General features: G+C 35.4%; 1 protein-coding gene across 2 annotated transcripts in view; it reads left to right on the forward strand.

Annotated features, from left to right (window-relative positions):
- PDHX (pyruvate dehydrogenase complex component X) overlaps positions 1-19825 on the forward strand; it is a 78577-nt gene that overhangs the window by 26123 nt on the left and 32629 nt on the right. For both annotated transcript variants that reach the window (XM_029207946.1, XM_029207947.1), the window contains exons 3-4: positions 11046-11146; positions 18841-19040. In XM_029207946.1, coding sequence (XP_029063779.1) covers positions 11046-11146; positions 18841-19040 — 301 coding nt within the window. The remainder of the gene's footprint in view (positions 1-11045; positions 11147-18840; positions 19041-19825) is intronic.

Consider the following 19825-nt stretch of genomic DNA (forward strand, 5'->3'; position numbering starts at 1 on the left):
ACCAAAAAAAAAAAAAAAAAAAAAAAAAAAAAAACTACAATGAGGTATCACCTCACACCAGTTAGAATGGCCATCATCAGAAAATCTGCAAATGCTGGAGAGGGTGTGGAGAAAAGGGAACCCCCTTGCACTGTTGGTGAGAATGTAAATTCATACAGCCACTATGGAGAACAGTATGGAGGTTCCTTAAAGAACTAAAAATCGAATTACCATATGACCCAGCAATCCCACTACTGGGCATATACCCAGAGAAAACCATAATTCAGAAAGACACATGCACCCCAATGTTCATTGCAGCACTATTTACAATAGCCAGGTCATGGAAGCAACCTAAATGCCCATCGACAGATGAATGGATAAAGAAGATGTGGTACATATGTGCAATGGAATATTACTCATCCATAAAAAGGAACGAAATTGGGTCATTTGTAGAGACATGGATGAATCTAGAGACTGTCATACAGAGTGAAGTGAGTCAGAAAGAGAAAAACAAATATTGCATATTAATGCATATATGTGAAACCTAGGAAAATGGTACAGATGAACCGATTTGCACCGATGGACACCAAGAGGGGAAAGCGGCGGGGGGGGGGGGGGGGTGGCATGAATTGGGCAATTAGGATTGACATGTATACACTGATGTGTATAAAATGGATGACTAATAAGAACTTGCTGTATATATAAAAAAAAAAGCTGGAGAAAAAATAATTAGGTTCAGGTTTGGATGTGGTAAAGTTTGAGTTCCTTATTAGATATTCAAGGGAATGTGTTCAATAGACAGTTGGTTATAGGAGTTAAAGTTTAGGAGTGAAGTCTGACTTGATAGACATTTTAGAGTCACCACCCTATAGATGGAATTTAATGCCATAAAATGGCTAACAGACAAATATATTTATTTGTCTTGGAATAAAAATGCTTACCTTGTTGAAAATGTTCTCTCATCGGCATTTCTTCATGAGGCTTTGGGGTTCAGATTTGTGGTATTTGCATTTTCTGTGAACCCATACGTAGAGGTAAAGTGGTCCTGGGCTGATAATCTCCCTTGGTTACTTGGCAGAAGCCATTATTCTGGAAGAACATAGTCTCTAATCCAACTCACACAAGATTCCCAGATAAAGTCCCACTTAACCACAGATTCACAGTTCCAAATTTAATAATTGACATGGAAGCTGCCCTTTAGGGGCAAACGTTATTAGGCATAACAAGCAACAGGATTAGACCTCCAGGAACTTCAGCTAATTGGAATTACTAGATACATAAAAACGTATGTTTGAAACGACAAAACGTGTAAGAGAAGGAATTGAAAATATGAAAAAAGACAAACACTATCCAAAAAGTCCAGACAGGTTTGAAAAGAACAAATAGAACTTCTAGGAATGAAAAATGTTGTCTCTAAAATTAGAAAATGAAAAACTCAAGTTTGGGTTAAGGTGTGATTAGACGTGTCTTACCAAAGGATTCGTGAAGTCCAACCTGTTAGCCTGCATGCAGTAGCAATAGATAAAGCAGTAGAGAATATAAAAGAGAAGCTAAGACACGAAGAATAAAATGAGAATCCTCTACTAACCCAATAGGAAGAATTCCAGAAGGAGAAAAAAGAGAGAATGAGGAAGAGGTTATATTCAACAAAAAAATGGCAGTTTTCTAGAATTTGAGAAAGACATATGTCATATAAATGAAAGAGACAGTGCTTCATTAGGAAGCATTTTGAGCAATCGGCTCTGCATGGCTGCTGCCATCTTCTAAAATAATTATCAGTATCTAAGAAAGTTTCACCTTTATAAATAATGCAGTCAGCTGGAATCTATTTTTAAGTTTTTTTCCTGATGAATTACAGAGCTTTGGCTATTTCCATATCCAGTATGACAGTGTTGGTGTCGTTAAAGAATGATTCAGACACAGACCAGCCTTTTAGGATTATTATAAAATGATTAAATTTCTTCACACTTTGAGACCTTGATAGGCAAGTAGATAGGAGGATTCTTTGGACCACATTTATCTCTCAGACTTCTAGCTCGCTGGCAGTCTGATAAGTTATTCACACCCATTAGAATATGGTGAGTATAATGCAGAGCCAGGAGACAAATGGTTTCATCATTCTGTTCTTTTGCCTTTTGATTACTTGTGCTATTTTCATGCAGGACAAGCCAGGGTGTACTTTAAGCCCCTGGAGCCTGTTTCCTTGAAGGTTGCTTTTAAAATTCTGTGTTCTGCCAACTCAGGAGAAATGTTGTTTACCAGTACACATAAGTAATTGAGAGCAATCTAAATCGTTGGTTCTCTGTAATTCACTGGCTTCGTTTTTAGTTCATCACCTTTGTGATTTTTTTGAGCATAATTTAGTTCTTTTTTTAAGACTTTTTAAAAAATATTTATTTATTTATTTATTTATTTGGCTGCGCTAGGTCTTAGTGCACCACACGGCATCTTTGTAGTGGCGTGTGGGATCTTTAGTCGCGGCATGTGGGAATCTTTTAGTTGCAGCATGCAGGCTCTTAGTTGCAGGATGTAGTTCCCTGACCAGGGATCGAACCTGGGCCCCCTGCATTGGGAGTCTTAACTACTGGACCACCAGGGAAGTCCCTCGTAATTTAGTTGTTTAACATTTATGTATTGTTACACATGGGTATGACTATATTTGTCTAAGTATGTTTGGTGCTTGGTACATAACTTGGTTCAGTCGTTATGTATTAAAAACCTTTATATTCTACAAGAAAATTTTTTTTCCTTTTTTTTTTTGAGGTATGTGGGCCTCTCACTGTGTGGCCTCTCCCGTTGCGGAGCACAGGCTCCAGACGCACAGGCTCAGCGGCCACGGCTCACGGGCCCAGCCGCGCCGCGGTATGTGGGATCTTCCCAGACTGGGGCACGAACCCATGTCCCCTGCATCGGCAGGCGGACTCTCAACCACTGCGCCACCAGGGAAGCCCCCTAAGAAAGCTTTTTATATACCTTTTTTTCTTATTAGCTATGTTTTTAAAAATTTTTATCTTGAGATCTTTATTGTATGGTCACTGTTATTTAAAACTGAGTTTAGACCTTCAAACATCAAGGGGATTGAATTTTTTTCATGAAAATGAGTAGTGTTGTATCTAATTTTAAATCTAGTTTATTTTTAAGCTAATGCTAATGATCTGATAACCTTTAGTGGATGGCAGTTCGGTCTTACAAACCTTTACGGTTTCTTGAAAATCTGAGACTCTGTAATTCACAACTGTTACTAATGTATGTGTGTGTGTGTGTGTGTGTGTGTGTGTGTGTGTGTCTGTTTTAAGCCAAGGCAATAAGGGTGCAGTGAAAAGAACTCTAGTCTAGGTTTGTCCTTTGGGGTTCCCACTCTGTCATGAAATATCTGGGAGTGAGTTGAATTAGATGATTTCTAAGATATATCCTTGACTTTAGAATTCTGTGATAACTCAGTTTCCTTTTCTTTTTTGAAGTCATAGCGTTGTATCACAACCTCCTCAGGAGCTTCCTGGGTGTAATCTGAAATCGGCCTCATACATGGAGGGTAGGGAGCGATGGAAGAAAGAGGCTCCAGGTTGGTAGGTGGCAGGTTTAATTAAGCAAAGGGACTTTCATGGGAGGAGGCCTTAACTGGGCTTGATCACGTATACTGTCCAGGTGGTCTCAGCACCACAGTACTATCTCAAGGCTATGTCCTTGGGCAGCTTCCAGCACTGGGAAGGCAAGCGGAGCACACATTTCACGGATGGGGAGGGGGTGAGGGACCTCCAGTTACTCTTGCCCAGCTAAGTGGTCACGTCCTCTTGATAACCTGTCTCATCACATGGAAACATGCAATAATATAGCATGTAAATTATTCCCATCTTCGTTGATCTAATGAATGTTAGAAAAGTAGTTTTGTAATGAATATTAGAATACTTAATTTCAGTCTGAGAGGATTAAGTAAAGAATATGAATTATTAACTTAGTAGAGAAAACAGTTCAAAAGTGCCAGGTAACATGTACAGTTTCAAAACCTGAAAGGTGAATTGAGCCACATTCCACATTTTTATTACAAGCTTGTTATTTGGTGGGGGAAGTTTGTGTCAGATTATTTTTAGTTTAATTAAAGTGTATATAGATTGTTTTTTCATCAGTTGTAAGGTCATATCTGTTAAAATAACAAAAAGGAAGAAAATATTCTTGTTCCACCCTTTTGTGAGAGAATATTTGAGGGTATGAAAAACATTGTTTTCTTCCTTGAGATATTTAAGAGCTTATCCTGAAACACTGGAACAAAATTAGACTGAGATAGTTACATGAGGTACTTGGCCACACATTGTCTGGAACAGGCGTAGAACTTGCTTCATTAGCCATGTTACTGCTGCTGCCCTTGGTGTTTGTTATCCTTCAGAGACTGTCATTTTATGTGGGCTTTCCTTTTTTCATGTGACTGGGAATCTTGAATATTTAAAACAATTTTTGTGTAAATCTTAGATTGTATAATTAATACAGTGTGTAAAATTCAGAAGTAAAACTGTCTTAAAGGTGTTGTTCACTATTTGAATTGTTATCACCAGGTGCTACTAGAGAGTTAAATGGGTCTCTGGCTTCTATTGTAGATGAGGCTTTGGTTTCTGTTATTTCTGGGGATTTGTATACATGTTTGGATGCTAAAATGGAAAACTTCTGAAGTGTGCATTTCACAAATAACTTCAGTGTTTTTTCAGTACACTACTATTTTAACAGCTTTTGAGGTATAATTTACACACTATTAACAGTCACCTATTTTAAGTGCTCAATTCAGTGATTTTTTAGTGAATATATAGAGTTCTTCAGCCATCACCAAAATACAACTTTAGAACGTTTATATCACCCCCAAAACTCCCTAGTGCTTGATTGCAGTCACTTCTTTCTCTTATCCCTATCTTGATCTGCATTCTATCTCTAAAAATTTGCCCTTTCTGGGCATTTAATGTAAATAGAATCATGTATTATGAAGTCTTTTGTGACTGGCTTCTTTGATTTAGCATGATTTTTCAGTTCATCCATGTTGTAGCATGTATCAACAGTTCATTCCTTTAGTGCTGAATAGCATTCCGTCATTATGCTTTTTTACGTTTATTGTTAATATTTCTATTATGTCATAATTATAGAATTGGTGAGTGGAATTGGTGAGATTACAGTATTATTCAATAGAGCTTCCTGTAGTGATGGAAATGTTCCATGTCTGCACTGTCCAGTTTAGTAACCATGAGCCACATGTGTGTTGGGCACTTGAAATGGGTAATGCAGTGAAATTTAAGAGCCAGAAGGATGTAAGGGAGGTTAACTTTGCCTAGCAGTTTCCTTCTCAAACAACTACTCCTGCCTTGAGTCCTCAGAGCAGGATGCCCTAGGAGCCGGGTTGCCTGGGGTCTTGGGCCATGCAAGTAATATCTTTTCGTGTGTGATGAAGAGTTGGCAAACACTGACTAGGGCCCCCTTCTCTATCCTCCCGCGCTGCCGTAGGCACTGACTGGATGAGATTGGCATTGCCTGCTTGTTTGTACTCTTCCTCAGTCAGACTCTGTCTTATTTTATCATTATTTTTGCCATAGGGTCTTGCACAGTGTCATGCACATAGGGGCAGCCAGTAAATATTTGTTGATATACGATTGAATTATCTTTGTCTCTAATCATAGGTGTCATTATGGTTTACCTTAGCACTGAGAAGAGGTTTCTTTCTTTGATGTTCATGTAGCTGTGACTTGGCCTCCCACCATTACCACCACACACACCTTTTAAATAAAGACTTTTATTCTTAACTTTCGGCAGAACGAGATTATTTTGTGAAAGTCATAGGATGTGTTTAGTTGATGAACATCACCATTAACTGTGTTTGATCAAGGCTACACTTCTTGCCCAGAATTTACAAGAGAAAGGGAAGCCTCTGTGTGCTCCAGCCCTCAGCTCTGGCAGCTGCCCACCTGGACAAAGGCACAGGACGATGATGCTGGCTTCGGTGCTGGGGAGCGGCCCCCGGGCGGGCCTCTGCTCTGGCCCCTCCTGGGGCCCGCACTCTCGCTCCGGGCCCGCTCCACCTCGGCTGCTGACACGCACCACGAGGAGATGGCACAGGGACACGCAGGAACACGGCAAGGCTGCCATCTCCTTCTACAACCAGTCAGCCCTCAACGTGGCAGCTGAGGAGCCGTCTGTCACCTCACACCAGCCATGATGCTCTGTGCTAGCTTCTAAGTCTTCTCCTCTAGACTCTGAACTTGTTGTGAACAGAACCCTATCTTATTGTTTTGTTTATACCCAGTGCTTACTTATAAATGCCTTATATACTAATGTATGTTGAATGATCTGTCTGAAATGATGGCGTATGGAGTAGGGAGCTAGAATGAGTCTTGGTTCTTAATGGTTATTAACAACATACATAACTTTTTAATCTAAAGATGTTGTGAAGTGTTATTTGAAGAGGTTTGTGAAAAGTTAACATTTGCAGTTCCATGATTTTTTTTATAATAGCTGCACATTCAAAGCTTTCCTTAGAGTCAGAGAGATTAAGTAACTTGGTCAGGATTACCAGTAAGTGTCAGAGCTTGGAATAAACCTGTGTCTGAGTTGGAAGAGCTCCTTGTAACTACTGTGCCTTGCAGGTTTTCCAAGTTACAGCACTAAATTGTTGACCAGGGCTGAAACTTGAGTATATTTGGAATCTTCATGGCTCGTTATTTGTCTCAAAATTTTTCTTTGGCATTCACATTATGTTTGATTATTGACAGATAGAGCCCTAGTTTTGTGATATGAGGGGTAATGTGCCTTACATAATAATACAATGTTTTAAACCTTGCTGTGGTTCCTGGGGAAGGTTCACCACACAATAGACGCTTTTCTCTATGTTTCTTTACATTTTATCTCTCTCTCAGGATTCTCATATAGCTAATATATATATATATATGTTTTGTGAATAGGTGTACCTTTAATTAAAACAAAATAAAAAGGAAACAGGATACCTAAGTTTTTAAATGTCAGAAACATGCTACAAATCAAATGTTAGAACTGAAAGAAACATAAAAGACAGTTTGATGTATACCTTATGAGGAAATGAGGACTTGTGATATTATTGCAATTTTTTTCTGAAGTGTTTTAATCTCAAACTCATTATGTATGAGGCAATAGCTGGAGTCCCAGGGAATGAGGTAGAATGTAAAACACTTAAACTGTGTCCTGTTCCTATTATGAAGAAGCTCATAGTTTGGTAAATAGAAGAAAACCAATTTTTAAAAAAGTAATTAATAGAAGTTAACATAACATTTCATACTACAATTTGTGATTCATTTCAAATTAATTACAATTACTATAGGAATTCAGGAATAGGAACAAAATCATCTAGGTTGATCTATGGCTGAGGTCGAATTTGTGAATCGTTCTCAAAGGGTGTTTGGAATTTGAAATAGGCAAGCACAAGTGATAAAACATTATTTTATTGTTTTCCTATGGGCAGAATTTCTTTTCTAGGTGTCTAAAAGAAGTATTTAATTGCTAGGTTGCCTGGTTCAATTGTTTTTTCCATGGTTACAGCAGAAACATATTAGGGTGTGATTCCTTTCCTTTTGAAATATAATCTGTCTTAACTGCCCTAGGACATCTGTCATATAAAGAAGTGATGTGAGATTGTATAATCTGGCACCGTAGCTTTCTCTGTATGACAGACAAGTTTCCTTTTGGGGTGGGATTCCTGCTTACCTCACCAGCCTAATCTCTCATCACTTCTCTCAGGTAGTATTAGCCAGATCCTCCGAAGTTTCCTGTTTTCTTTCTCCTTGAGAGCTTTGGGTGTGTTGTGCCTTCTGCCTGGATCACTTGCCCCTTTACTTGATTGTCTCCTCCTCATCTTTTCAGGCTCAGACTAGATGTCTTTTTTTTTTTTTTTTTTTAAGGAAGGCTGCTCTCACCTTTCAAAAACTGAATTAGATACCCCTGCTGAGTGTTCCCATACCATCCTGACTTCACCTAATTCCACTGTTATTTCCAATTAATTTATCACAAGATAGTGAGGATGCTTCTTGAGGTCAGAAATCTTAACCACTTTTTTCCTCCCACTGCTGTATCCTCAGTGCTCTAATACATTTTCAATAAATATTGGTTGAGTAGGAAAATCTCTTTGGGGTTAGACTGAGCACCTTTCAGGTGTTTGATAAATATCTAACAGATAAGTTTATTTCATTAAAATAGTTTGTATTGGTGGTTCTGAACTATTTTAACTGAGATATAGTATAACCATCTGTGTGAAAATCTTGATATACAGTGAAGGAGTTTCCGTACAGTGAACTTTTAGAGCATATTTGTTAGGTCAGCGCTTTAGATTTTCCTTCATGTTCTTTTATTGAGTGTGCCTATTCATATTGCTGTACCAGCTGTTTTTGGTGTGAATGTGAGGGGGTGTATTTGTATGCTTCACATTTTTCTATATCTTACTTTTTATTCTGTTTTTGTTTATGTCTGTCTCTTATAAGCAACATTTAACTAGATTTTATTTTTTTATTCATTTTGATATCTCTTTTAGTCGGTGGTTTTAATCCATTTATGTTAATTGTAATTACTGATGTGTTTGGACTTCTACCATTTTTCTGTTTTCTGTTTTTATCCTTTGCTTTTTTCTTTTCATGTATCTGCCTTCAATTGGATAATAGTTTTTGTTATTTTCTATATTTCCTGCTTTTATGAATGTTGTAGGTTATGTTTCCATTTTTATATTTTTTGGTATACACCATTAAGTTTTTAGGATACATATTTAATTATATTTTGCCAGTGCAGTCTAGAGTTATCCAGTATTTTCTCCTCCTATCTGTGTCCAAGTTCTTAGCATGTTTTATCACCTAAAAATATCCTTATCCGTCTTATTGTTTTTTTTAATGTTTGAGTTGTAAACATTTTTAACCCCTCAGAAATTACCTTTTAAATGATTAAATGTTAACACTTTATCAGTTTCTATGGTAACTTGTTTTGTGTAGCCCATGGGTCCCCTCTGTGTCTACCTTTCTTTTTGATAAACTGCATTTTGTAAGAGCTCATCAGTAAGTGGTAAATTTTCTTAGCTTTTATGTCTGAACTTTTCCTTCGTTCTTGAATGATGGTTTGGCTGCATATAAAATTCTAGACAGTTATTTTTCCTCAGCTTTTTGAAGATACTACTCCGTTGTCTTCTGACCTCTATTGCAGCTGCTGAGAAGTGTGCTCTCAGTCTGTCATTCCATTGAGGTAATCTATTTTTTTCCCTCTGATAGCTTTTAAGATTGTGTTTCAATTGTTGAAAGTATGTAATTTCTATACAGTGTATGACGTGGAGTCATGTTTATACAATGTAATACTCTTTTTTTCTGTTTAATTCTTTTTATCAAGGTATTACCTGCACAAAGTGTAAGCTCAATTAATTTTTACATACACATATAGCCAGGTTACTAATACCTAGTGAAGATACAGAATATTTCCAGCAAGTTCCAAGGCTCCCTGTGCCCCCTTCTAGTCAATACACTGTAGATAACCACACTCTAAACTCTTTCAGTGCTCTTTCATTTTGAGGATATATATCTCTTTTTAACTCTGGGAAATTCTCAGCAATTATCTCTTCAAGTATTGCTTGTCCACTATTCTCTCCCATCTCTTCCCTTGGAACTCCATTGGACAAACACTGCAGCCTCAATTTATGTTCCTTAACTGCTCTTTTCTACTTGTCCTTTTGTCTGCCCATATTAAGTTCCGGGTAGTTCACTGAAGCTATCTTTAATTTACTAAATCATTCTTCCACTATGTCGACTGTAGAATATATCCCATTGATTGTTTCTTGTTATTTCATTAATTGTATCTTTCATTTCCAAGATTTCTAATTAGTTTTTTTTCTTTCAACCTGATGGTGCTTTATGTCTGTACATTATTTTTCTTTTTTATCTCTTGTTCTTGTGATGGATCTTATACCTTCATTTCTATTTCTGAACATACTTAAGATACTTATTTTAAAATCTTTGGTGGGTTGCACTAAATGGATTGCATCTGAAATGAATTTCTGTTCCAATTACTGATTTTTGTGGTTTTCTTTCTTAGCATTAAATTTCTTCATGTTTTGGAACTTTGTTTTGCAATTTACTTTTGAGTGGAATGTTTCTGTTTTAGTTTCGATGTCTTCCCACCTGTCCCCTGAGTCTCCCTTTCCCCGCCCCTCAATCCAGGGATTTTGCTATTGATATTTGGGATATTGGCAGATAAAGTAATGGAACCAGAGGGTGGCTTGACTCTGTTCTGGTATTGAGGTAGTGTTTTTGTCCCCTACCTTCTTAGACCCTCATTTCTGATATAAAGCCATAGTTCTAGTCAAAGGTTTTGGTTGCAGCCAGCCCTAGCTTTAAGCAGAGAATCGATTTGAGTCCCCTGCTTCAGCAGGCCACTTTTAGTTCCCTTTGCTCCAAGGGAAACTACTGTACTTCACCCTTCCTCCCCACAACCTGCTTTTAGCTCCAGAAACCAGCAAGTCAGGTCCTGCTCAGCATTTTTGAATAGCTATACTGTTTCTGTTGCACAGAGGTGTTTCTTATTTGACCTTAGCTATGTCTTTGATTTTCTCTCTTTATGCTTAATATGTTTTTATTCATTTGTGCTCTGTGGTGCAGACAGGGTTTCTGAACTCGCGTACAGTGTTAACCCGGAGGTGTTATTAATTGTAAAACTGTCTTCTTAAGGAATAATAATCAAAATATATTGAAAAGGAAGAAATATGGGGTCTGGAATTGACTTGTTTGGAGGAAGATACGCATCCCTTTCTATTCTCTATAAAATGCGATTTCATTTTTAATGTTTGCTTAATAATCTCTATAATCACTTTTTTATTATAACAGATATAATTTAGGTCCATTATTGAGCTTTTGGAAAATGAAACAAAGCATACACATATACACCACAGAAACACACACGCAATATGAGAATTACTTGTAATGCCACAGCCCAGAAATAGCTATTGAGTGTTTTGGTACTTATTATCACGTTTTACACACACCATCTCACATAACTAATATTCATATTTTAAAAAACAAAACAAACCCAGTCTTGTTTTGTAGGTGAAGCTGTGAGTACTGGAGATGCCTTATGTGAAATAGAGACTGACAAAGCTGTGGTTACCTTAGATGCAAGTGATGATGGCATCTTGGCCAAAATAGTGGTAAGTTTTTATTTTGATTGTCTTCAACAGGATGAAGATTTCTTAAATGTTAAAGTTCCTTGAAATTGAGTTACTGTTTATTTTTACCTCTTTGTTTATAGTGTTATAGTATACATAATACATTTTAAATTCAGATGTTTAAAATATTTTAGTGTTAAGGTCTAATAGTAGCCAGTAATGATCAAACAACATAGAACTATTTCAACCATGATAAAGATACTCAGTGTTTTGGGTTCCCTAGTGGAAAATGAGAAGCATTCTGGCCTGAGGGATGAGAGAAGTCTATTTGAGGTGGAATTTGAAGACAAAGAAAGCAATAGGTTAAAGCTTAGAGCTAGTAATTTCCAAGTTTATAGTTGGTAAAATTTTTAAAAAGAAATGTTTTACTCTAATCTCATGAAAGCAAGAAACCCTGTCTTCATCTATCCCCAGGACTCCGAAACCTAGAAAGTGTATAAAGTGACTGTCTGCTCAGCTCCTTTCTCTAGATGAGACTATTTGAAGTCGTCCTATGCATAGTCTTGCTTGTGGGTTTCATAGCCACACTCAGTGTCCTGGTCTACTTCTTACTCTTTCTTACAGTTTTATTCATCCTTTACATTTTTATAATTATTTAAAACTACAGTTATATAAAAAGATATGTGTATGGAATATTTCATATACTTGAATGTAGTTGACAATCTTTTGATAGCATATTTTCTGTTTCATGAGCAAAAGGAGATATACTTGTGGGGCTAGCAAAACCAAAGTCATTTCCTTTTAGATCTAAATTTTAATATATTGCAGTAATTTTCAAGGCTCTTCTCTGAACAAACTTTGCTTTATAACTAATTAAAAATATGAAGCTGTAACTTGGATACCTTGGTGGCATTATTACAAGCTGAAGTTAGTACAACCCTTCAACCAAAATGTGTAGCAATACAAGAGAGGTTACTTAATTAATGGAAGGAAATACGGAATATCATATAGCCAATGAAAAATTGTTTCTAGGAAAAAAATGTGATTTCTTTATAAGTTAACAAAAATTCAAAAAAATTTTGGAAAAATGCTTTTACAATTGTGTGTGGACAGTGATTACAATCTTGTAGAACTTTAAAAACATAAATACAGAAAAGATTAGAAAGAAGTGTTATAAAAATTTGAGTATGTGTCTTTGGGTAGTGGGACTAAGTGATTCTCCTGCTCTGCTTTTTTCTGTTTTTCTCTATATTCTAAATTTTCTATAATAGGCATGTTATTTTTATAAGGGAATATTAGAATTTATGTGAAAAGTAAAGTAAAATGAAATGCTTAAAGCCTGTTTAAGGTTACATGGTATACTCACTGATGGAGCATGTTTGTTTCTTAACATGTAGGACATTTAATAGACAGCATGGTATAGCAGCTAAGATTGTAAGCTCTGGAGTCACACTGCTGCCTGATTCATATAGCTAATAAGTTCTGCGGGTTACTAGTTATGTCATGATTGGCAAATTCTTTAACCTTCATAATAAAGTGGAGATAACTATAATACCTAGGTCATGGGGTAGTAGTAGAGATTGAGTGAGGTAATGCATATACACTCATCACAAGACCTATCACCCACCAGGTGTCAATAAATATCACTGTTCCCATTATTATTACAGTTATTCATTCAGTCTTGGTGACCATAAGCCCCCATTTCAGTCTGTATATTTGTCTAATAATTTGTGTTGGTTGTGACTAGACACTAAGCATCCATTTGTGCCTCTGTAGTTTGATTTGTACAGATAAACTGCACGTCTATTAGTAGTCCATTGTTGATGTGGTTTTAATTCTGGGCTACCAGCTTACCTCTGCTTTGACCATGCATATAATGCCTTCCTTCATACATTCTATTCAAAGACCATACCTTGGGATGTCATACTTGATATTTTATTTTTTACATTCTAATTTGTCAAACTTCCTTGTCATCTTCAATATTAATAGCCATGTTAAAACACATTGTTGAACATACTTCCTAGGAGGAAATGTGAGTGGAAGGCTAAAATTTCTGTACCTTTATAACTAGGAAAAAATAAATGTTCATACCAAAAGTAGTTTCTTTCACTAATTTATGCAGCATTTTGAAATGGAAAAAGGTTGTTTGAATTACCATATGTAATAAACGCAACTACATTTTATTGTGTGTGCTTTTGGCAAGCTGTGTTTTTGGCCCTAGTTCTGGATTGTTTGGCTGTGAAAGTTTTCCAGAATTGACAGCATTTTCCACTCAGGTACTTAGTAATGCATTTCAGATTACTAATGATGTCATAGGTCAGTAGTGACTGTTCATCTGGCCCCAGAGCTCTGAAGCGGTGTGGGGGGTGTGATTGACAGCAGCTTTAGCGGCACAGATAGCTATTTCCTTGCCAAAGACTGTATGTAGTTTAGGGCTTTGTGCTTTATTATTATTCCACATGCATTTTGGATAATAGGAATAGGAGTATATTCATGTCACAATGTGTGCAATTTTATGGGGAAAAAATGGAGAAAAAAATGACGGTGGTTTTACTGATAGTGTTTTGTTTTTGTCTTTTTTTTTTAGCCTTTCACCCCACTCCATTCTCAACCACCCCACTAGCAAGTTACAACTTTGTCTTTCAATGTGAAATAATCCTCATATCTTAGCACACATAATAAATGATTTTTAAAGGGATACGTATAAGAGATTTTTACTTTCAGCATCAAGGAGTTGGATAATTGAGCTTGTTAAAAGGCAAGTGATGATATAAAACTCTAGTTTTTAGTTTGCCCACATTTTGAAAGATTAGGAATTATAACCTATTTTGCTATTCATAGGGATTTATTTCCATAGTCTGTGAGAGGTTTTTATACTCTCCTTCTCCTCCCAATCTTATTCTTTTCTTTGTACTCATAATTTTTACCTCTGAATTCCATTTTAAATGTAAAATAATATTATTACATTTCAATTAGAGCCAGAAAAAAAGCTTAGAAGCTCTTAATAATATTAATAAAGAATAATTGGTATCAGTGTAATTTTATGATTTATTTCCAATTAAGTTAATTGGAGAGTTGTTAAATTCTCATTTAATCACTAGTAAGTTGTCATGCAAAAACCTTACATTATTACACATATATCAGTTCATAAGTTTAGTCTTAAATTTATTCAGCAAATTGGATAGCAGGTGTTTTACATGGTAATATAATAGAATATTAGGATGACATTTTTGGAGAGTTTATTAGAGATTGTGTAGTTTGGCTTCAAATGTATTTAGGGTTACTATATAATTTGTCATACAAGTCAGGATACTTTTGAGGGTGAGGAGGGCGTAGGATGTTAGGATTATTTAAACTTATATAATTAAAAAACTATTTAAACTTACATAATTTTAGAAAATTTTAGTTTATTGACTGGCAATGCATTCATTGATAGAGTTTTATTTTATTGGTAGGCCGTTACTCTTCAAAACAATTTTCAAAAACAGAATTCTTTCTAAAACCTACCAGCCATGGATATTAAAACAGATTTTTAAAAAACTATTGATCATCTGAATATTACAAAAACAACAGATCATAATTATTTTTGGTATTGTTCGTCAAATTCAATCCATTTCTTGATTGTTTCTCACTCCAGTACTGTGTCACTGATGTTTTCGAAAGAATGGATTTTTTCAATAAGGTTTTATTTTTTTGTTAGATTCCCTCCTCCCCTCCATTATTTTTTATTAAATTGCCTGCAGTCTCCTTCAGCATTATTGCATTTTGTAGTTTGAAAGTTAATGGTTGAAATTTGAAATTGTAAGACCTTCAGTTGATTCTACTCTGTAGACTATAATATTTTTAACTGAGAAAATACCCTCTCAAAGCTCAGAGCAAATTCTACTAATTGGGAGATACTCTCAGTTCTAATTTTTTTAATACTGAAATGGGTAAATGACATTGAAGTAGCAAATGAGTCTATGTTCCCCATGAATTAAAAGCTAAATCATTTATAATCTACTCTTCCTTTCTAAGCTTCTTTGTAAAAATAGTAGCAGTGTCTTGAGGTGCTGTGTGATCGTTTTGATTGAGCGAATATAATTTACAGATTGGGTACTGATCATATTGAATGTTGTCTCTAGTGTCACACTGGATTGACTCCTTGCTAACTAGCCCTGTGACCTTGAGCAAGTTATTTAACCTTTCTCTGCCTCAGTTTCCTTATATGTAAATGGGAATAATAATAGCACTTCATAAGGTTTTTAAGAGAATTAAATGAGTTAATACTGTGCGAGAACAGTGCCCGGCACTTGAGTACCAGGCAAACTGGTATTCAAGGACTTAGTGGATGTCTCTCCTCCCCTCTGCATTTTAGCTTGTCATTGATTTGTTTTCTGCTTCATTGTTTCTATGTGTCTTCCTTTTAAACCAAAGTTCATAGTGTATATAAGTTAAATATATATATTAAAGAATAAAAACAAGTTAAAACTGTTTAATGGTTCAAACTATGATGGAAAATCTGTACTGTTTGCAAACCAACTAAGCCAGTCATGTGACTCAGCTTATCTCCACTAACCATTGTGCATGTTCCTTCAGTACTCACTTAGCAGCTCTCAAACTGTTCTGTTTTAAAGAAGAAAAATATTTAAATAATTTCTTAACTTACTGATTATTTTTTAATGCCAGAATCAAAGCAGACAGTATTTACCAGCACCTTTAATGGAATGAACCCTCTCAAACAATTTCTCTGTTGTGAAATACTGCTGTAGATATTTTGTGTCTTTAGCATCTCATATCCTTGGGTACACTGGAGCTTATTAAGGGGGCTGTATTTAGCACATTTGCAGATAATACATTTCAGCTTTGGGGGATGTCTCTGGTAAAGAGGACTCATACCAGGGGTCTGGACCTAGGGATAGAATTCAGACTCTATAGGTATATGCATATTGAGAAATAGTTTGTCACAGAAATAGTTTGTCTCAATGTCTCACATGTCGCTGTTTACCCAGCCTCATGCTGGGCCTTTCGATATGAATTTCCAGCCCTTCCCAATGGGGACAGTCCTCTGTAGTTCAGTCTTGATCCATGTTGAGTATATTTTTGTTTTAAAAATAACTTGGAGGAAAACACCACCGCAATCATAATAATAGCATCTTTCCAATTTATGTGGTACTCACTAGATGTCTGGTACTATTCTGAGTGTCTTGTATATAACTCATTTATTTCTTATGATAACTCTGTGAAGTAGTTACTATTATTATTTCCATTTTACAGATGAAGAAACAGGCATGGTGAGATAAAGAAACCTCACCAAGGTCACATAACTAGTAAGTAGCAGAGCCAGCATTGAAGCCCAGGGAGCCTATAGAAAACTGCGAGGGAAGGCTAATAGTTTAAATGACAGACTCCAGATCGAATATTTGAGCATTAATGGGCTGTTTTAGCAGAACTAAGTGTAAAAATCTTGCATTTAATATTAAATCAGTGACACAAGAGTAAGGGAGAATTTTGATCAAGTAAGTCAAATGCCTGGGAAAAGACCTGGGCCTCTGAGGTGTCACAAAGCTCCAGATGTTGTAGTGGAGCAGAGCGCATCCGCAGTGCTAACTTAGAGGGAGCAGTAACAAAGGCTCATTTGGTTTCTCAGCACAGTTTTGAAAAGAGCATATTCTTCTGTTACTGAGTCTACACAAATTTTAAATATTTGCTGACCACAACATAAGCAGATATCTACAGGAAACTAGCACGCCTCTAAAAGATCTCTTATTGCACTAAGGGAATAGAAAAAGAGAAGTGATTTTAAATTTGTATAGTGATTTTAATGACTTTAAATGGAATTATAATAGGCATTATTTTCTTATAACTTCTATTAATATGTTCAAATTGTGTGGTAGTATATCATTGTTCATGGTATTTGGTTTTCATGTTTCGTCGTGTCATTTTTTAATGGAAAAATATGAGTAGTTAAAAATAAAATTTACTTGATATTTAGATATGGTAAAAATGGAAATGATACTAAATGCTCATTATTGCCCACTTGTGAAGGTGTCAATAAGTAGGGTATATACGGAATCATTTATATGATTTATTGTAGTAAATGAAACAAGGTGAGGTTTCAGATTCAGTTTCTGATTCTACATAGTATCTGATTCAGGTTTTAGAAACCTATTGATATTTTTAAAATAAAACTTTCCTTTTTTTAAAGAATGCTTTTTATTTGAGTGAGGTTCTTTGAACTTGGATATTGATCCTATTTCTGGTTCAGTTTTGATAGGAATTAACATCAAGTGTACTTCATATCACTTAATGCTTTCTTCTATCAATTTTTTAAGAAAATTGATCATTTTACTTTGTGATTTTGAGTTAGCAGTTCATAAGCAGGTAAATAGACATTTTCAGAAGAAGAAAAAGTATTAACCCATTAGTAATCTTAACTCATCTTTTTGACATAGTAAAGAAAAATGAGCAGTCCACAGAAGTGAAACTTTTTAGTATGTGATGAACAACTAAACAAATTGTTCTTGGGTTGTTTAGCATTTTTCTTTCCTCAGCCACAATTCATTAAACATCCTTATTTAGTTTTACATACCCATTTATTTTATATATTTACTGTTCTTCATCAGTAGTTAGTAAACTTAGAAAGCTTCCTAACTCTCAGAATTTACGCCTTATTATTTTAATAGTGCACATATTAATAACCATGAAAATTACTGTTACTTAGAAAATGTCAAGCCCATTCTGAGAGTTATGCTTTTACTTACAATTACTATACTAGTGACTGTCCTGCAGTCTGTCATTCTATTCATTAGATTACATCTCTAATGAACCTTATTTAAAGTAATTGAAAGGGAACAATAGAAAACTTTGAAGGAATGACATTTTCTTCCAGTACTGAACTTATATTATCATCTGAATGTTCTCTAGGGACTTCTTTTAATAAGTAAATAAGAATCAACTCTTCCTTTATAAATTAATGCTGCCAAAATGCTTAAAATATATTTGAGTTTAAAAAAATCATCTTCGATCTTATTTATGTTTTTAGTTGGCAATATCTATGAAAAAGTGGTCAGCTGAGACACCACCATGTTTCTTATGTACTTACAGAAAATTCATGAAGTTTTTATTTTATTTCTTAGGTCTTGCAAATATACATACAGGGAAGAAATTAAATATAGAGAAATGTGGAAACCATATTTAACATTATTAACCACAGTAGTTAACCAATTCTGTCTATACAATGGGACGTCCTTTTTTCCAGAGACTAAGTTTACTGAAAAGATCTTACTTTAAATTAATTTTCATAAATATGACTTATTTGAAGGAATTAGTCCCTTATGAAATCTTGGAATTCTCTAAGCCATTGTGGGAACTGTCTGGGAAAGACCAATAGTTAAGATATGTTACTACAACTCCTGTTTTGGATTTGTACTGAATGACATCAAGAGGAAGATGGTAATGGTAGCTCTTATATATTTGAAGCCTGTCGGAAAGAGAAGAGATTCTAGATTTTTGGTTGTTTTTTTTTTTTTTCAGGAGGTAGAATCAGTAACTGGAAGGAGGAGAGTAGTGAAGAAAGGGGTAAGTACGGGAAGGTAGGCAAGGCACATGAAAGGCAGAGGCAGGCTAGCTCAGGTGTAGATTTTAGCTCACGTTAAGAGAGATTTCTAACTGGTACAGAATTATCCAAGGAATAAACTACTTCATGAAGTCATGAGTCTTTCCATCTCTGCAATTATTTTCTTTTTAAAATATAGGTTGCAGAAGGATCTAAAAATATACGGCTAGGTTCACTAATTGGTTTGCTAGTTGAAGAAGGAGAAGATTGGAAACATGTTGAAATTCCCAAAGATATAGGTCCTTCGTCACCAGCTTCAAAACCATCAGTGCCTTGCCCTTCACCAGAACCACAGATTTCTACCCCTGTCAAAAAGGAACACACGCCGGGAAAACTACAGTGAGTATGTTTATTTGAATGACGTTATTTAAAAAAAAAAAAAAAGTTACAGCAACTTTTTGAGTATTTTAATCATTATCCTTTTTAAAACTCCTTTGTACATTAAGTAGGAAGTTGCTGCTCTTCCCTTTTTTTCTCTTAGGAAACTGAGGTCTAGGAATGATTATTTTACCATCATTGTTTATTCCACAGACAAATAGTATTGAATACCTACTATATTCCAGGTACTGTGAAGGCCCTGTACACCTTGTGGAGAAAAAGACAAACAGCCTGTGTCCCCACTGAGCTTGAGTTAGGTTTTAGGATTCCAGAATGGAATTCAGTGTACCAAACTTCATATTGTGTTCTCATTCGTGGAATCCTAATTACTGTAATGTGAATTACAGTTTCAAATGTATAGCTGATATAAAATGAAATTAGCATTTTAACATGCCTTCCTTTTCTAACTACCCTGCATTTGAGTTTCTGACATGTATTAGAGCTCGATTTTGTCCAGTTGTTCTGTAACAACACAGATACTTAGTAAACATCGTTTCACTTTAGCTTTCCATAACTTTAATCGATGGACTCTGAAAATTATGTTTTATTTATTTATTTTAATATTCTCTATAATTATATGAAATTCCTTTTTTTTTGTAAAAAAAGTTCTTTTTAGAAAAATGGTCCTATTAAGAATGCTTTTGAGCGTAAATAAAAATGCAGACGCTTTCATTTTTATATTTTTTTCCAGTCGTTTACCATTGTCAGTTCTTGTTAGAAGAAGTTGCCAGTGTGTTTGAAGTACT

Source organism: Monodon monoceros, unplaced genomic scaffold (assembly GCF_005190385.1).
Source record: "Monodon monoceros isolate NGI ecotype Baffin Bay Population unplaced genomic scaffold, NGI_Narwhal_1 Super_Scaffold_7, whole genome shotgun sequence".
Taxonomy (NCBI): domain Eukaryota; kingdom Metazoa; phylum Chordata; class Mammalia; order Artiodactyla; family Monodontidae; genus Monodon; species Monodon monoceros.